This window comes from Schistocerca cancellata, chromosome 5 (assembly GCF_023864275.1).
Source record: "Schistocerca cancellata isolate TAMUIC-IGC-003103 chromosome 5, iqSchCanc2.1, whole genome shotgun sequence".
Classification (NCBI taxonomy): Eukaryota; Metazoa; Arthropoda; class Insecta; order Orthoptera; family Acrididae; genus Schistocerca; species Schistocerca cancellata.
Window position 1 is genome coordinate 468733733 of NC_064630.1, and position 15271 is coordinate 468749003.

The window sequence follows — 15271 nt, forward strand, 5'->3', positions numbered from 1 at the left end:
GTGGACCTTCCAGCGACTCCCCACTGCTGTCTGGGGTGCCCCAAACACGTCTTCGATGGTAACTCGAAGCGGGACTCATAACTGAAGGCAATATGATTCGAGGCCAGAAACGAGTCGTGAGACGTCCTAGACAGCGGTGGTGTACCAACCTGCGATATGACCCGACAAATAAAACTGATGGTCTGGGATCCCGTTTCGTTTCATATCAGGATCTCTCTGGTTGTCAGCCGCGGCATCCTTACAGCACAGCGCTACGTCGACATTATTCTGCCTACCGTTTTGTTGCGCTTCTTGGAAGCCATTCTGGGCTGCCATTTCAGCAAGAAAATGCCCGCTCATACAAGGCGAAAGGTGCTACTGCAAGTCTTCGTGCCTTAGAAACCCTACCTTGGCCAGTAAGGTCGCTGGACCTCTCCCCAATTGAAAACGTATCGACCCCTAAGGGCAGGACCCTCCCAGTATCTCGGAATTCTGACGATGTAACGCGCCAATTAGAATTAAGCACGATAATCTCCAGGAGACCGTCCATCAGCTCTATTAATGAACGCCAAGCCTAATAATTACTTGCATAAGGACCAGAGGTGGACCAACGCATTATTGATTTGCACAATTTGTGCTCTCGTGCATAAATCATCCAATATTTTTGAAATAGTAATATACGTTTGTCTGTACATGCACGTCACACGTTCTTATTTCCGTCCCATTGGGATAATTCCTTCTTGGTGATCCGGCTTTTTTATTTTTTATTCTTTTTTTTATCTTAGGCTGTGTTTTTGGTGCCCTGTCTTACCTGCTTCACCTGAGTAGTGTACTGCATACATTTTATTCTGTCTGCTATTGTAACCTTCTAAACTTTCCTAATTATTTTCCAATTGTTATTATTAGGCCCGAAGATGACCGTGCGGTTGAAATCAGTCACCTTATATAAAGAAAATGTAGCGATCAAGACATGAAAATAAAAAGTTAGCTCGATTGGTTTCTGTAGCCACGCTCCTCTCCCAATGTGAACATAGGAAGTACAGAAGAACTCTCTGTTAGATATCTGAATGGTGCGAAAATTTGCAGTTGACCCTAAATAACGAAAAGTGTGAGGTCATCCACATGAGTGCTAAAAGGAATCCGTTCAACCTAGGTTACACGATAAATCAGTCAAATATAAAGACCGTAAATTCAATTAAATACCTAGGACTTACAATTACAAGCAACTTAAATTTGAAGAAACACAAAGAAAATGTTGTGGGGAAGGCTAACCAGAGACTGCGTTTTATTGGCAGGACACTTAGAAAATGTAACAGATTTACTAAGGACGCTTGTCCGTCCTCTTTTAGAATACTGCTGCGCGCTGTGGGATCCTTACCAGATAGGTCTGAGGGAGCACATCGAAAAAGTTCAAAGAAGGGAAGCACGTTTTGTATTATCGCGAAATATAGGAGAGAGTGTCACTGACATGATACAGGATTTGGGCCGGCCGGGCTGGCCAAGCGGTTCTAGGTGCTACAGCCTGGAACCGGACGACCGCTACGGTCGCTGGTTCAAATCCTGCCTCGGGCATGAATGTGTGTGATCTCCTTAGGTTAGTTAGGTTTAAGTAGTTCTAAGTTCTAGGGGACTGATGACCACATAAGTTAAGTCCGATACTGCTCAGCCATTTGCACATTTTTTTTTTTTTTTTTTTTTTTTTTTTTTTACAAACAGCATCTTGACTGGACATCATTAAAAGGAAGGTGTTTTTCGTTGCGACGAAATCTTCTCACGAAATTCCAATCACCTGCTTTCTCCTCCGAATGTGTAAATATTTTGTTGACACCGACCTACATAGGGAGAAAGATATAGGTGTTCGTTCTTTCCGCGCGCTATACGAGATTGGAATAATAGAGAATTGTGAAGGTGATTCGATGAACCCTCTGCCAGGCACATAAATGTGATTTGCAGAGTATCCATGCGGACGTAGATGTAGATGAAAGTGTCCTGGTAAAATCGATTTGTGTTGAAAGCCTATGACAGACCGATTTCTTTTCTTCCAAGAAGTGGCAGTTGTTCAAAAATCGCCCAACCAGATAATCAACGGCCATGTGTCGTCAAATGCCCGCAATGTTTTCCTCGTCATTTCCCTCTCGATTTTCATTACTGTTCTAAGACTACATCTTCAAAGAAGTGCAATACTGTCTATTAGCACATATCTGGCTGTACGGTAACTAATCAAAATATCTGTCTCGTGTTACTTGCCATGTAACTTAATTCAAGTCTTCCTGCTGTAGGAAAGGTTCGTGAACTGACCGAACAGTGTATGGTGCAGTACAGTGATGATATTCTCAATGTGTCTTCCGCGCTTGTCTCAACGCACACGTAATCACTTTTGTTGACTGCCATGGCCATTAGTGAAGGCACAGTGATAACAGCTTACATCTCAATTAAAGTAATTTTCCATTTAAGCTCTCAGAATGATCATGTTGCCTGTCCCGTCAGCATGACGTAAAAACCTCGTCTAACAGGGTCAAATGCAGTCCTCAAATGTGGACACTGAGTCTTGGCGTGAGCACCGCGCACTTTGTGTCTGAAGCAGGACCGGGCTGTGTGTTTGTGCCGCAGATCTGGTGCCGGCGGCGCAGCAAGGCGCGCTGCCCAGGCTCGCCGCGGGACCTGGAGTGCCTGAGCGAGCAGCGCTGGGGCGAGATCCTGGAGCGCGCCGTCTCCTCCAGCAGCCTGCAGGCGCTGCAGAGGCTGTACGGGCCCCCGGAGCTGCCGCCCCCGGCGCCGCCCCCGCGAGCGCTGCCCGAGCCGCCGCCCCCCGCCGGCTCGCACATGTGAGGCCTGGAGGGCCGGCCCCGCGAGCTGCCGGACGTCCTCGAGGGCACGCTCGTCTGAGGCCGTCGCCTTGCACCGAGAGTAGCAGCTGCCGGGCGTCGCCCGAGGCCGTTGTCATTCGTCAGGAGTAGCAGCTGTTGGGCGCCACCGCTAGCCACGCCCGTCTCATGTGACCGATATGTAAGGACGTCACCATCACCACGAGTAGCAGTGCCAGACGTTGAAGTCCAGGCTCGTCTGAGGCAGTTGCAATGACGGCAGTAGCAGCTGTGAGACGCCGCTGATAGCCACATTTGTCTGTGCTGTCGCCATTCACCAGAAATAGCATCCTCCACGCCTCACAGACAGCCACACTTACCTACGGACCTCAGGATAACAGCTGCCGTACACCAACAATGGACACTCCCATCTGAAACGATCATCCCTCACAAGGAACCAAAGGTCATAGAAGAGCGTACCCACATAAGGTCGTCGCTATTCACCAGGAGAAGCAGCTGCCAGACGTCTTCCTCCGTCTAGGGCCGTCTTTAGCCAAACGAGCAGCACGAGTGTTTTCTTCGTTCAAGACAAGCTGGAAGAACAGTGTCGATTGATGCTTCATGGACACAGAATTTTTAGCTTTCCAGATATTTTCGAAAGCTTATCTGAGATATTTAGTCCGATAATTATAGAAACGGCTACATGTTATCGATGGCATTGCCTTTATGGAGCTTCTAGGTCACACGTTCTAGTACGCAGTCATCACCAAGCGTGGGTAGCAACTGTAACACGTTAACAGTGCCTTGAAAGTCTCAAACATCTTTGTTCAGCAAAAAAAGAAGTTGGTCCTAATGTGTTTCGTGGACTACGAATGCAGTTCACTTGTGATGTTCAAGCGGTTTTTGGAGGCAGTACATGGCTTACCTTGGCAGTTGTATGGGCAACCACGCAGACTATGGTGGCCTTGAAGCTTTTCCAGACTCTAACATCTTGGGTTGGAAGACATGGAGTATATCAGAGAGTACAGGACTCCTTGCTAAGGTTCCTTATGGGACTTTGGTGCCATACAAGCCGTTTACTCTGTCTACAAGAAGAAGGAAGAAGCTCAATGCAGACGGGTATATGTTCATATGGGCCAAAGTAGGCAATAATGATTGTAAAATAAAGATCGCTGGTGACTGTATGTTCTGCTATAGAACTGCCAGCCAGTGACGAGCAGGCTGTGTTCACCCATCAAATGAAGCAACTATTGCTCGTCAGTGATTGAAAGTTGGTCCCGTAGGCGTCTCCAGACTGACAGAGATTGTATGATAACAATCTGTCCATTTTATTTGGACTGTACGAGTGCACATCTCCGTACAGCCCTGTAGGCTTAAGTCTGGAAAGAGTAAAAGGGTCTTAACATAAGTATTCGTTTCCGGGAGCTTCTAGGAAACATTTATTGGGAGCGCTGTCATTCAGCAGCAATAATAGCTCCCTAAAACTCTTCCTTAAAACTGATTTTCAGAGAAGTATTACTAGGAATACATTGGACATCAATCTTAATTCTTCTGCCTACTGCATGTAGAAAGTTGACTTTATTCTCTACCTCGCTGCCCATAATTAACCGAAGGAAGGACACCCGATCATCTGCATAGTATGAGAAACTCTTTCCTGGTCCTATGCCATTACGCGAGTACTTAGCCCTAACGAATATCTAATTTCCAAAACAAAAACAACGCACCTACTCTTACAGTCACCTCTTTGTTGTCAGATACTGCAAGTTAATTACCATGAGATCCGTTATTCCCTAATGTTTTCGAGTAAAGTTTTTATTTACTATGTGCTTCCAGAAAATAGTAGAGAAGTACTAACAGCCAATCCACCACTAAAACTAAAAACTGAGTCACTGAACACGAATATTCCAGTTTGATACAATCGAGAGGGAGTTGTAGATCAATCAGAAACATTTCCCAATCCCATGATTCAAGTTTTATGTAAATATATATATACTCATCTGACACGAATAATCAAATCAAAACCGTTTGTCTTGACACATACGGTGGATAAGTACTACCTCCTTGTTATCATAGGCCTATCATTTTTACGTAGTGCGTTATCGCTACTTGAACTATAAATTTCCGTCAGCTACAAGCCTAATGGAAAGGACACCAGTATTTCTTTGGTTTTTTACAGATAGGTCAATCTAGAACTAGTATTAACCCAAACGGTCTATGACCAAACATAAAAAGAATCAACTTATATTTCATGTAATCCAGCTGAAATCCATTTGACGTGATATGCAAAGACAAAGGAAAAGCTAACCTAGATATGAACCGAGTGCATCCGTTGCATTATGGGATTCCACGTTGCTGTTTCGGTCATCAGTTCCATTTTCTCGATTCCTGTCGCCAAATATCTGCCTCATTACGACTGCTGGATCTTACGTTGTCAACAATGTACTTCATACAGTCATACCTAGATATGAGCCTATGATTCTTTCCTTCCAGTGTTCCTTCGATTCTTCTTCTTCTTCTTCTTCTGCCAATCCTGCATCAGGCCTTATGGCCTGTTCTGGCCTCACCATCTCCCTCGGTCTTCGCGCACTCCTTCTCCAAATGCGTTGTGTTCCATCGCTTGTCAGGGGATTCTCTGAGATGTCATATGCAGTAGCTGCCTTTTCCGCCCCCGCTTTCGTTGCATTACTTTTTCAGCAAATAACTGTACTCACAATTCTTTCCTTATTCCTTCATTTCTTATTCTGTCTTCTCTTGGGCAGCCTTTCATTGAGTTAAGTAATTTCATTTCTGATGTTACAAGTTGTATTAGGTCTTTTGAACTTAATGTATAACTAGCCCCTATAGTACTTCGGGTAGTTCCATGACTTTATAAAATTTCATGTAGGTTTCTCTTCTCGTTTTACGCTTCAGTTTTCTTATCGGGCAACAATATGTTGGTAGGTGTTAATTTTCGCCGGCCGGAGTGGCCGAGCGGTTCTAGACGCTACAATCTGGAACCGCGCGACCGCTGCAGTCGCAGGTTCGAATCCTGCCTCGGGCATGGATGTGTGTGATGTCCTTAGGTTAGTTAGGTTTAAGTAGTTCTAAGTTCTAGGGGACTGATGACCACAGATGTTGAGTCCCATAGTGCTCAGAGCCACTTGAACCATTTTTTGTTAATTTTCTTTCTTATGTATCTCTATTCTTCAAAAGTTATATTACATCATAGGTATTGGAAAGGACATTTGGTTTATTATTATATCGTTTGATAATCATCTTAGTTCTTACGGAATATTTTCCTGAAGAGACCATTCTTTGTCGTTATCTTTAGATTATAGTTTGGCCTTATATTGTTTAATCTTTTTGTAATGTATCTTCACTGTCCTGTATGATTACCTGATCGTCGGCAGAAATACTTCAAAAATGGTTCAAATGGCTCTGAGCACTATGGTACTTAACTTCTGAGGTAATCAGTCCCCTAGAGCTTAGAACTACTTGAACCTAACTAACCTTACGACATCACACACGTCCATGTCCGCGGCACGATTCGAACCTGCGACCGTAGCGGTAGCGCGGTTCCACACTGTAGCGCCTAGAACAGCTAGGCCGCTCCGACCGGCCAGAAAGAGTCGTATTTAAAAATTTGCCTGGACTAATTCTCATACCTTCAAGTATTCTGGCGTGCAATTCCCTGACCAACTCGTCGATGTATATATTAAACAGTGTTGCTGACCGACTACAGCTTTGACTTACTCCCTGGTTTATATCCATTTCTAGGTTCAACTCTTTTCCAGTATCTATTCTTATTTTGGTATTTTTGTATTAACCTGGGCGTACTTTTATCAAGTGTCTGAAGAAACCTCTTTCCTCCATTACTCACCAGAGACTTTTCTGTGTGTGAGATCCAATACATTCTCAAAGTCGATAAATGCCAGGTGTGCCTCCAAACTGAATTCTTGACTTTTTTGTGTAGTTTATTTCAAAGTTAAAACACCGCCCGCACAAGGGCTTCCTTTACGAAATCCTGATTGATGTTCTAATAAAACTGAATCAGAGATGTTTCGAAGCCTTCATTGAATATTTTGCTTCAATTTTTTAAGAAGCATTCATAAGACTTATTCCCCTGTAAGTTACTATTGTCTACTTTTTTAAACGCTGAAATAACTTTAGCCCATCTCGATTCTTCTGGTATTTCAGCAGCATACTAACACATGTTACATAGAGGGAACATTATGAGTTCTAGAATTGTGCCCCCATATATTTTCAATTATGCAGTAATTCTGTTAATCCATGTGCTACTCTGTTTTTTGCTTCCTTGAATGCCTGTTTTAATTCTGTCAAATCTATAAACTCTGACCCTTCCTCTATGTTCTCTTCCGTTGGCTCTTCTGCACTCGGATTATTCCATATTTCATATAGGGATTTATCTAGCCTTCTGAAATAATAATACTAATATTTGCAGTACCTTTGTCTGTTCTTTTTAGCTGTCTGATCAGTTTAAATGCTGCTTCCTGTCGGCCATGTATGTCGTGTTCAACTCTACTTGTAAATGCAGCCCATGATGATCTATGTGCCTGTCTTACTGTCCTTTTGGCTTAATGTCTGATGTCATTAAATTTTTCTTTAGTTTCCTGTTTCTGTAAGAACTCCCTATGTGCTTTATTTTACTTTTGTATGGCTTCTTCTATCTCTTCGTTCCAAATCTTAAGTCCTCCTGTATTCAGCAACATTTATTAACACGTGCCCACTCACTCTTTTTCTCTCATTCATTATGTTATGTTATTTATCATTTAACTTTTGTCGTTTATTTTCTGCAGAACGTCTTCATTCTTTACTCGACAGTCCATGTGATCTTCGACACTCTCCTGTAACATCACATTTAAAAGGCTTCTAATCGAATCATTTCCAATGTACTCCACTGTCCACCTTCCACGTCCTGTAAAGAGCTACATTCGAAACGTAGACTATCATGATTTTTTTTCTGATTGCGATAATTTCCACATCACATGTGTTCCTCTGTGTTAGTGCTGTTACATCCATATCTGCAGTTTCCAGACAGTACAAGGTTCTGTCGCTATATATCCAAAAAAACTTTTGATAGTAATATGTACTTCAGAACTTTTCCACGTGTTGTCACATTAGAATCATGAATAGGTATCGTTGTTTGACCTGAGAACCAATGTTTCGGCACCTACATTTCTATGATATTCACAGTCGTAACAATATTACAGTAACATGTAGTCCATTGTAAAGCTCAAGAACCCTATACTCTGATGAAGTAACGTACACTTTCGCGGTACTATATTCATGTCTTTCCAGTTAACAGCTCTTTCAACTGAGATATCAGAGTGTAGTGCTATCTTCGTATCCCCGTCCGTGCTAACTTATGTTTCCACGGTTTCCCAAAAGATTTCAGGCGGATTTTGGGAAGAACGAAGTCGATTTTTTCCCATGTTAGATTATCGAGTACGGATTATCTAGTGCGACGTCCCTGGTTACGTCGACGTTAACACTACACACTCCTTCATTTCTTCTGCTGAGCGGTAAAGTAGCTTTCGTTCTTTTATAGCCTTTGCTTATGATCAACGTAATTCATTTACTGTAACTTGTTCTTTTCGCACTAAATTCCGTGTTTTTTTCAACATTATCATTTTCAACAATTCCAGAACAAACTAATGGCATTGCAGGCCTACAAGCCCTAGGTCTCTGAGGTACACTCGGAATATTTAGTTGCTTAACTTTAAATAGTACAATCAGTTAGGTAAATTTCTCCCACGTAACGTGTAATTCTTGCTGTCATTGTAGCCTTCAATGTGATGACTGGTTTTACGCAGTTCTCCATCTTTAGTCTCCGTTTTCCAAATATTTTCACATAAGCTACATCCATTTTATTGCATAGTCAAGTTTCGGCCAATCTTTTCAATATTACCCTCACATTTACCCTCATTACTATATTAACTCTCCCTTCATGCCCCAGGACGTGTCCTATCAACCTGTAATCAAGCTGTTCAGCTGCACTTTGAAGTTCCTATCTCCCCCCACCCCCATCCCCCCCCACCCCCAATTCGCTTCATGATCTCTTCACTAGTTAATCGATCTATCCATCCAATCTTCAACATTCTTCTGTAGCATGGCATTTGAAGATCATCTGTTCTCTTGTTATCTGTAATGTTTATTACCAACGTTTCACTTCCATTTATTTGTTTATTCATTCGGGAATCATCATGTTTTATCACTGTAATATGGTGAAAATAAATAGTTCAAAAAGACGCACACACACAGAATATAATAGTATGCTTTTGTGAGGATAGGACAGGTGATCGACTGCGGTCTTAACGAAGGAATTGTCCCTGCTTTTGCCTGAATTGAAGCAGGAAAACCATGAAAAGTACAAATCAGTCTATCCAGACGGAGCAAACTCCATTTTTCTGACTATGAAGACCAAGAAAACAATTTCAGAGAAAGACATCTTCCCGCGTGCTACACACATGATGAAATATAAGTACTATGTTGCGTCACATATCGATGCCTTCCTAACTTCTGCAACATTATGAAAATGGACCACCAGTGCCTGCTATCTTTCATTCACAACCAAGACATTGGAGGAACGTTTGGTTAATGTTCATTATTTAACCATTAACTGAGTTGTAGAAAGCATGTGTCATTATTTAAGCAGGACTGCATTACTTTTAATTATACCGGGTGATCAAAAAGTCAGTATAAATTTGAAAACTGAATAAATCACGGACTAATGTAGATAGAGAGGTACAAATTGACACACATGCTTGGAATGACATGGGGTTTTATTAGAACAAAAAAAAAGTACAAAAGTCCAAAAAATGTCCGACAGATGGCGCTTCATCTGATCAGAATAGCAATAATTAGCATAACAAAGTAAGACAGAGCAAAGATGATGTTGTTTACAGGAAATGCTCGATATGTCCACCATCATTCCTCAACAATAGCTGTAGTCGAGGAATAAAGTTGTGAACAGCACTGTAAAGCACGTCCGGAGTTATGGTGAGGCATTGGCGTCGGATGTTGACTTTCAGCATTCCTAGAGATGTCGGTCGATCACGATACACTTGCGACTTCAGGTAACCCAAAAGCCAACAATGGCATGGACTGAGGTCTGGGGACCTGGGAGGCCAAGCATGACGAAAGTGGCGGCTGAGCACACGATCATCACCAAACGATGAGCGCAAGAGATCTTTCACGAGTCTAGCAATATGGGGTGGAGCGCCTGGTTCTAATAAAACCCCATGTCATTCCAAGCATGTGTGTCAATTTTTACCTCTCTTTCTACATTATTCCGTGGTTTATTAAGTTTTCAAATTTATACTGACTTTTTGATCACCCGGTATATGAGCCATAGTTCACTGGCATGTACTTTCGCTGTCATTTTTCTACACGATAATTCGTAGAAGTCGTCCTCCTACATGTACGGCGAGTTGTCATGTGAACTGACATGTTCTCTAACATTGTGGACTATACAACGCAGACACTAAAATTTCCTACAAAATAAAACAAAGAACGAAGTTCCCATAGATTCTGCCACAAAATTTTAATGAAGGCCGTCAAAATGAATTTAAAAACTTCCCACGCATTTTTCGCCATGTTCCTTCTAATTGATAGAGTCGCATTTCAATTACAATGCTTTATGCACATAAACTGATGTGTTTGACATATCATTGGACCTGTTTTCTGTTGTCACTCACAGCAATAAAATACACAGTCAACTGGCAACAGCGTTGTTTGTCCTTTATATGCTTTCCTTGCACAGTCCATAAATCTAATAATTCGGATGGCACTCACAAATCACTTATTTATCTGTTTATTCAGCTGACATGAAATAATGAACAGTTAATCATTTATTGACAAATGAGGCCAGAGATTTGCTATCCTCTCGTTACATTATTTGTTACCATACACATTTTCTGATTTCAAGAATAATCCATTTCAGCAAAAGGGCAGTTACAATGTGACTAAAATTATGATTCTCAAAAGACAAGAAATACTGGAAATAGCGAACACGGTCCAATAGATAACCAAAAACCTACCATTTGCTATTCTTATAATTCGTTACAAACTTCTTCTGTGGAAGAACACATAGGTTCTTTGTAGGATACATCACACGTGAATAAAAACAACTGTATTGCTAATACTGTCTTTCTTCTATTATCGAATTTCATTCGGTTTTCCAGGTAATTATGCGGCATATATTTTGAGCCACCTATCTGTGTGTTATTGGAGGAACTTGAAGAGACAACCAGTGAAGCCATTTTTTATGGTGGAACCAACAATTATCCACTAGTTATGACTGAAAATTAAATACTCAAATCCAAATATTCCGTCGCTACTCCGGTGTGATTAGATACGTGAGTGATTATGGTTTTAGCGAAGAAAAGGACTTTGTATGGTGGCAATATCAGGCAGTGTTTGTGAAATTAGTGACAGAAAGACACTGAAATAAATAGTCAGAACATATCTGCATCCTTATTTACATTGTGACATAATACTCCTGATTCCATTGATACGACATTACATGGCGCAACTGAGTGCGTTCTTAATGTTCACTGAAGCAGTGTAATAATTAATACCCGTGATATATCGTCTGCGTAGTGCTTGGATTTTTAAAGGCCGTGTGACTAACTATTTATCTTACTTTTATCACAGTGGTGAAAAATAATCCTACCCATATTCTACAAAATTTTACTGAAAGACCTGGTGTCACTCGCAACATGAAAGAATAAATCGAAATTGTAGTTAGCTCCTTAATGCTCAAGTTGTGTGGAATGTGACTGATATGCATCGGATGTCCTGCATGTGTGACGAGAAAACTATACAATTAATTTGTCCAAGTATGACATTGAATATATACAAATTTGGTAATTCTTGTGATGCACTTCGCACAAAAGACTATCTGGTCAGAAAAAGTTACTAACGGATTTTAATACTGTTGATCGTGTATTATAGTTATAGAGTCGATTGTTAATATTTACATTGAACATTTTTGTAAGCTAAAATCTTAACATTAAAAATCTGAAGAATTCTTGTGAAAACTGTTTCCATATTGTCCCTTGAATTTCCTGCACATTACCAACATGTATCGAAAAAACTGTCCTGTGAGTAGTAGTTGACAAGGATAATGTGTTTCTCAATTTTGTTTCGTCATATGCGTACAACAACACTAGTTTGCGACGTCATGTAATGCACTATATTAGTGGAATCCTCGTTTTTCTTTCAGAAGGAATAGAATATTCTTGTAAGCTGTCTTCATTAATTTAGCAACAGACGTCTCGACAAACATTAACACTCAGGTATTTTCAGTTAAAGGCTATGCTAAAAATATTTCCAAACTAACATTGCACTGCCTTGCAGTAGAAAAATGGATTCCTATTGAGATTAAACGAAGATTCATGGTACCAACAGAAAACGACGAAGGAATATTACGCAGAGCACTTTTCTCGGGAACGTTTCCTGCTAGAGCGCCACCGACAATGGAAGATCAGTACTGTACTGCCATATGCTGAGCCTGTAACAAACTTCATGGCACCAGCTGAGTGAACATCTTAGCACGAGAACATATTCGTGTTTATGCACAAGGTGAGTAAATTTTGCTGTCAAATATCAAAGCTACTTCTAGAAATGCCAATAGATGATTTATTTTCGTTCACACGAAATTGTTCGACTTTACAAGATACGTTTATATACGAGGTGTGTGAGAAAAGCAATGCGACCAAAACTGCGAGCGATCTGACAACGTTCTGCTGTTCAACTTGTGTAGACCGGAGTGTTCATGCACTCCAGATACTCAGTTCGAGATTCAGCTCCGTACAGCCATCACCTAATTTTTGAGGGCACCATCAGTAATTCGTGTGTGTGTGTGTGTGTGTGTGTGTGTATGTGTTACAAATATGGAACAGCGGAATTGAGGGCGACGTTATAGTCATCAAGTTTTGTGTTAAATTTGGGGAATCCGCGAACGTGACCTATGAAAAATTGAAACAGGCCTATGAAGAACATTCCTTATCAAGAGCACAAGTTTATCGCTGGCACAAATCGTATTTGTCAGGTCCAGAACGCGTTAAACATGAACCTCGCTCCAGGAGATCTTCAACTTCAAAAAGCGACGAAAAAGACGAACATGTGCGTGCTCTTGTGAGACCAGACCTACGTTTCACAATATGTGTGATGGGTGACCTGATAAGCTGAAACACTTTCTCCGTACAAGGAATTTTCTCCGCCGATTTGCATATGCGAAAGGTTTGTGTCAAAGTGGTGCCGAAAAACTTCACAGCTGAGTAGAAGGACAATTTGACAGCAGAGACGTCGTGCTCAAAGAATTTGTTCCTCTAGCACAAAATGTGAACGAACAGTTTTAGACAGATGTCCTTGAAAGACTGAGGAAAAGAGTGAATCGGACATTGCACAAAAGTGAATGCTGCATCAACACAACGTCCTATGTCACACGGCCACTTCCATCCTTTTGAGCTCAAAAAGCATTCCTGTTGTTCCACTGCCTCCCTGTTCACCTAATCGGATTCCTTGTGACATTTTTCTTTCGCCGAAATTGAATAATGTCTTAAAAAGTCGTCATTCCGGGGCTGCGGAGGACTTTCAGAAGAATGTGACTTACATGTTAAAGGATAAACCAGTTGAAGCCTGCTGGCAAGACTGGAAACAGTGACTCCGCCAATTTACAGCTGTCGAAGGGAAATACTTTGAAGGGGGCAATAGTGTTCTTTAAAAAAATGAAAAAAATTGTAGATAAAAGCTCTCGTTACTTTTCTCACACGCCTCGTAATTTGAAACCCTGAATGTTATTACTGCGTCTTGGAAACTAATTCAAACAAGGCGGTGGGGCATGTTTGCGCAGTTCTCTTGAGGCACTTTTACGCAATGCTTTGCAATGACATCCGAACTGATAAACCAGTTAAGGAAACTTTAAGACGACATTAGTTATAAATGCAGTCTAAAGAAAATTAAGGCACGGGAGATAAAGAATAGGAATTGCTAAAAACACTATTTGAACCTAATGACTCTCAAGCAGAAAGAATTAATTCTATAACAGCAAGAACTGATAAGGGCAACAATTGCTTAAAGCAAGAACAAGGGAAAATGTAGATAGGCCCAATTCTGATGTTATCGTTAGTGTTCCATCCAAAGGCAGGTTTTCACACGGTACCTACTCATGTTCTCTTGTCTTCTGCCGTCAGATCCGCGTAAGTTCCGCTTCCCGTTATGTTGTCTATCATTTCTCTACTCTTTCCTCTCAGTCTCCTCTCCCAAACCAGTTCTTCCATACCGTCTGTTAGACCTCCCACCTCAACGAATGTCTTATCAAGGTGCTCTTCTCTTCTCCAGTGGTCTCGTGAAGAGGATGAAAATTACCTTTGTATTTACTATTTGAAACGACACAATCGATCAAACAAACAAAACAAAAGAAAACAAAAGAATGGGTTCAGTGCCTTAGCAGCAAAATATGAGCTCAGGAAAGACTACCTTTGTATGCATAAATTGAAACTCGGACAGTGATGATGAATAGGCCTTGAATTAATAGTCGAACTTCATTGTAAGCTGTATCATGGAAACAGGTGGAAGTTCGCCAAAAAAATTGCTCACTGGCAGTAAAATTTTGTATTTTATCAGGTTAATTGATGTCAATAAGGCTGTAATTTTGTTTACTTCCAATAACACATATATTTTGTTTACTAATTATTGAGTTCTATGACATGCATAAATGTGTCCCATAGCTGCCGAGACTTGCCCCAGCTGCGTAAATCTGCCACGTTTACGCTAGCGTCTTGAGTCTATACAAAATTATTTTGCCCTCTTAAATGTAATGTTGAGTTAGGGGTGTATCTATCAAGTTATACTTTAATACCATGTTCTAAGACCAAACAATTTTAAAGGCAATAAATCTTACCAAAACAATTCAAGAAATTCAGAAAAGAACTCCGTTTAAATGCGCCCGTGTTTCCCCTATAGATGCTGCATAATCAGGCAGTACAAAATTCGTCAACCTCGAGGCACATCCCGCTAACACCATGTAAAGACGCCTCTACCCATCATATTGACCCCAGATCAACGAAAACGAGAGTCAACATCTTTTTAGGTGTGCCACATTCTGTAGAAGCCACTCATTGATTATATCCAGTAGAGCTATGAAATTGTGGGTGGGGGAATGTTGGTTGCTACGTTTCACTTGCTTTTGCAAAAAGTCCCACATATCTGCTGTGGGATTAGTATCGGGTACAGTTGCGCTCTACCAAAACTGCGGATCGGTGGTTTTGGTACAGTTGTAAGTAGGCTGTTTAGGTTTTCTTATTGGTAACGCCACGTAGCGCTCTGAATGAAAATCACTGGCTGTGCTTTGTGCAGTCTGTGGCTAGTTTGCATTGTTGTCTGCCATTGTAGTGTTGGGCAGCTGGATGTGAACAGCGCGTAGCGTTGCGCAGTTGGAGGTGAGCCGCCAGCAGTGGTGGATGTGAGGAGAGAGATGGCGG

At 41.3% G+C, this 15271-nt stretch overlaps 1 protein-coding gene across 1 annotated transcript in view; it reads left to right on the forward strand.

The window, feature by feature from the left end:
• LOC126188606 (uncharacterized) overlaps positions 1-2808 on the forward strand; it is a 55150-nt gene extending 52342 nt beyond the window's left edge. The window contains exon 3 of the mRNA XM_049930207.1: positions 2590-2808. Within this exon, the coding sequence (XP_049786164.1) occupies positions 2590-2808 (219 nt within the window). The remainder of the gene's footprint in view (positions 1-2589) is intronic.
• Positions 2809-15271: the final 12463 nt, after the last annotated feature.